This window comes from Aptenodytes forsteri, unplaced genomic scaffold, assembly GCF_000699145.1.
Source record: "Aptenodytes forsteri isolate BGI_AS27 unplaced genomic scaffold, ASM69914v1 Scaffold215, whole genome shotgun sequence".
NCBI classification, from domain to species: Eukaryota; Metazoa; Chordata; class Aves; order Sphenisciformes; family Spheniscidae; genus Aptenodytes; species Aptenodytes forsteri.
Genome location: NW_008795910.1, coordinates 561,859 through 566,207, shown reverse-complemented (window position 1 = coordinate 566,207; position 4,349 = coordinate 561,859). Strand labels below are relative to the sequence as shown.

At 52.3% G+C, this 4,349-nt stretch overlaps 1 protein-coding gene across 1 annotated transcript in view; it reads left to right on the top strand.

The window, feature by feature from the left end:
* Positions 1 to 571: 571 nt before the first annotated feature.
* Positions 572 to 4,349, top strand: part of LOC103903388 (myosin-7B) — a 29,138-nt gene continuing 25,360 nt past the window's right edge. The window contains exons 1-5 of the mRNA XM_009284582.1: positions 572 to 668; positions 1,668 to 1,771; positions 3,540 to 3,683; positions 3,787 to 3,943; positions 4,046 to 4,073. Coding sequence (XP_009282857.1) covers positions 572 to 668; positions 1,668 to 1,771; positions 3,540 to 3,683; positions 3,787 to 3,943; positions 4,046 to 4,073 — 530 coding nt within the window. The remainder of the gene's footprint in view (positions 669 to 1,667; positions 1,772 to 3,539; positions 3,684 to 3,786; positions 3,944 to 4,045; positions 4,074 to 4,349) is intronic.

The window sequence follows — 4,349 nt, the reverse complement described above, 5'->3', positions numbered from 1 at the left end:
GGATATTAGAAAGCATTCTCATAAAAGCGCTTTTCCAAGCAGCTGTCACAGCGGTCTTCTAGAAGGAGTCTTCCCAGGGATAATACCTCCAGTCTTGCTTTTATCTTCCTGCAGTATTGCTCTGCAATATAGACTTGGGTCTTTGCAGAGTTTTTGTGCAGGGCACCAGGGCTCCAACAGGTCTGTAGAGCTGGAATAGTTTTTAGCTGAGTTTATCAAGAAAAGGGGTGTCGTTGACAATCTCTGATGACGCCTAAAATGCGAATGTGGATTTTGACACTAAAGTGATGCTGGCTTACCCAGCTGGAACTTGCAGCGTGGGGCTGATAGCAGCAGGAGGGAAAGTGTTTAGTAATTGTCTTGTTATTATAGTTATTATTAGCTAGTATTGTTGTCGCTGTCTTCTCTCACTCTCTAATATTAAAAGCGCGTTTGGTGACTGCTCTTGGTTAGCAGCCCAGCGGCAGGTGCTTTCCCCATGCACTGACTCCTTGTCCCTTCCCTCCTTTCAGCATTCAGGTGTCTTTCACTCTTCTTTTGCTGTTGCCAAGTCTTCCTCCAGCTGGGCAAGATGTCTATGCGGGACATGAGCGAGTTTGGGGAGGCTGCTGAATACCTCCGGAAAAGCTACACAGAGCAGCTGAAGCTTCAGACAATACCGTTCGATGGTAAGACCCCAAGGCAGCTCTTGGCACAGCCCCAGGGGAGCCCTTGGCCATGGCTCTCTTTGGAGAGCGTCTCCGTCCCTTTCCCAGTGCTGCTACCCATGGTATTGCAGGTGCTGCAGAATTGCCCCCATCACCCTGGAGGACAGGAAGATCTCAGAAGTAGGAAAAGCAGGTTTTTGACTGTCCCCTTGTCTGCTGAGCTGTGGGCGGAGGTGGCTGTTCATCTCCCCTGACCCTGAGGGGCAGGAGTGCTGAGGGAGATGGGCTGAGGGACTGGTGGCAAAGCCTTCTCCAGTTTTGTTTCATTTTGGAGGTGTCCGCTCTGTCCCGGCCACCCCACTGTACCGTGGCTCACCATTCTCGGGGCTCCAGGGCCCAACTTGCTCCTCTTGGCTCGGCAAACAAGGAGAGTTTTGCTTTCTCTCACCATCCTTTTTTCGCAATGGTCAGAGTGCAGAATTCTGAAACAGCAGAATTCTGTCAGACTAAAAGTTGACCCTGGCAAATTAAACAGCTGCCAAACACAAAAAAGGCAAAGAATCCCAGCTCCTATGACGAAGAATATAGGAAGGAATAATCACTGTCCTTCCATGTTATCGGACTGCATTTATGTGGCTTTCAGTTGATAATGTCAAATGGTTTCCTACATTTCAACCTATTTTGTTCCTTTCCTTTCCTTTCCTTTCCTTTCCTTTCCTTTCCTTTCCTTTCCTTTCCTTTCCTTTCCTTTCCTTTCCTTTCCTTTCCTTTCCTTTCCTTTCCTTTCCTTTCCTTTCCTTTCCTTTCCTTTCCTTTCCTTTCCTTTCCTTTCCTTTCCTTTCCTTTCCTTTCCTTTCCTTTCCTTTCCTTTCCTTTCCTTTCCTTTCCTTTCCTTTCCTTTCCTTTCCTTTTCCTTTCCTTTTCCTTTCCTTTTCCTTTCCTTTTCCTTTCCTTTTCCTTTCCTTTTCCCTTCCCTTCCCTTCCCTTCCCTTCCCTTCCTTCTTTTTCCTCCTCATCCAGGAAAGAAGCGAGCTTGGATCCCGGATGAGAAAGAAGCTTATATTGAAGTGGAAATCAAAGAAAGCTCTGGTGGCAAAGTCACTGTGGAAACCAAAAATAAGGACGTAAGCAAAATACCTTTCATTTTCCAAGGGCTAGCAAGTGTGTGCGGAGGGGGGATATGTGTGACAAGATCATGTCTGAAGCTAGCCAAGCTCTTGCTGATAACCCTTCCACACTCAGCGATCAGTCATGCCCCGAGGGGACACACACCGCAGTGTGTCAGGACACGTAGGCCAATTACTTGCCAAGAGTGGCAAGGGTTCAGCATCCCCCCATCAAGTGTTTGCTTTCAAGCACGGTTTACCGTGCGACACAGACCGAAGCGGGACAGTCGGGCTGGCTGGGCAGCCCCCGGCCGTGGGAGGAAGGTCTGCCCAAAGGCAGTGCCTGCTCCAGCACAGCCCTTTGCAATGCTGAACCGCCGCCCGGCTCATCTTGAAGGTCAAAACAAGAAGTAAGGAGCCAGTTGGCCAATTCCTGCTCGTTTTAGCTGAGATTTGCAGCAGAGTAAGCAGTGCTGTTGGGAGAACAGGCGCTGGGCAAAGAGGTAGGACCAGCTATGTCTAGTGGTGAGGCTCCGGCTTTCCAGCAGCAGGAGGGAGGCAAAGCAAGCAACAATCAGCTGATACTTGTCAAGATAATATCCAGTACAAATAGCCGCAAATGAGCTTAATTAATTTTCTTTTCTTGGGTCTGGGAGTTGCGTGGCCCTGCAACATCATTACGCTAGTGTAAAACTGGGAAAAAGAACAAGGACCTGACCAGGCAGTAGATGGTAGACTTTGTTATTTCCATTTCTCGGCTAGTCGTCACGGCACTGAGAAGCGCTCATGTCTGGCGAGTTGAAAAGAGATAGACATAATCGTCTTTGAAAAGTGTCAAGGTTTTGAAAATATTTTTGTCTGAAATTGGGAAAAAAAGAAAAAATATTTTTGCTACCCCAGAAGAAAATTTATTGGGGGGGGTGTGTCAATTTGAAAAGTATATTCTGATGTTTAAAATGCTGTGGTTGAAGATCTTCGGCTTCTACAAGCAAAGCAGTTTCCAAACCTTTTTCGCCGTTCCCTCTTGAAACTGTTTTTTTAAATAATTTGTCATGGATTTACAAAATCTAAAACTATATCTGCATTCCCTGGATCAGCATTTCCATCAGAAACAGTTTCAAGAGACATAACCCCACCCTTCTCCTTCTATCTACCTTCCCGCTTTTAACACCTAACACTTTTTAACACCACGCACTTCATATTCGCTTGTAACAAGAACTCTGAAAGGTTTCATTTAATCTTTATTAACAAGACCATTTGCTAAATCCAGCTTCTTCCATTCAGGCCAGATACGTAATGCGATAGTTTCCCAGCGCTTGGCTTCGCGGGATTAAATAAATCCAGTTATAAGTGATGGGGTACAGACTTCAGCTGTTTGCCCAAATAACCAGGGATCTCTCGGAGTGAAAGACCGCGCTGCTGCGGGGTTTTAGGCTGTGAAGAAGAGCGTAGGACGGGGGTGTCGAGCACGTTGTGGGGTGACATCTTGGTGCCCCCCAGCTTGGACTCCCTCCACCGGGCTCAGCCGCAGCCCGTGTCCCTGGGGAGGGGACAGGCTTGGGGCTTGCTTTTCCCAGCTGGGCTCTGTGGCTGGGGTGCTGGCGGGGCTCCCCTAGCCCCGTCACCCCAAAATGGAGGGCAATCCTCTCGGGAGGACAGCAGGCACGGGGCCAGGGTTGTCCCCAGCATGGGACTGTCAGTATGTCTGCCCACCCGGTGGGTTTTGGGAGAGAGGGTGTTTGGTGGGGGCTGGGGTTCATCTGGCATGTCCCCCCTCCTCTGGTAGACGCGGGTGGTGAAGGAGGACGAGGTGCAGCCCATGAACCCCCCCAAGTTCGACATGATCGAGGACATGGCGATGCTGACGCACCTCAACGAGGCCTCTGTGCTCTACAACCTGAAGCGCCGCTACTCCCACTGGATGATCTACGTAAGCCGACGGTGCCCGGGGGATGGGGGTCACCCCCTGGGGTTAGGAGATGAAGGGGCATCAGGGCCCCCCCGTCCCTCATCCGCCTCCTTTCCCCACGCAGACCTACTCAGGGCTCTTCTGTGTCACCATCAACCCCTACAAGTGGCTGCCCGTCTACACCGCACCCGTGGTGGCAGCCTACAAGGGCAAGCGGCGCTCCGAGGCACCCCCGCACATCTACTCCATCGCCGACAACGCTTACAACGACATGCTGCGCAGTAAGCCCTCGCCTTGGGGACCCCCAACGTGGGGGGTCTGGGCTCTCAGGGCAGGGGGTGAGGCGGGTGGCACCGGCCTAACACCTGCTCCTTCTCTTCCAGACCGTGAAAACCAGTCCATGCTTATCACGTAAGTGCCCCTCCATGCCCTCGCCCTGCCCAGCCCCGTGCAAGCCGTCGAGGCCCCCTGTGCTGCCCTCCCGGGGGAGCCCTGGGCCGGCACCCTGTGCCCCAGGAGGGCCCCCCCTGGCCGCGTCCCCCCCTGTCCTGGCAGCTGTTGGCCCCCGTCCCTTCCCGCCCAGCCTGCTGCCGCGGCCGTGCCAGGTGACAAAGCCCCGCGCGGGCCTGGCGGGCAGGCTCCCCCGCACCCTGACAGCTGCGGGCGCTGCCATGGGGCGCCCCCACC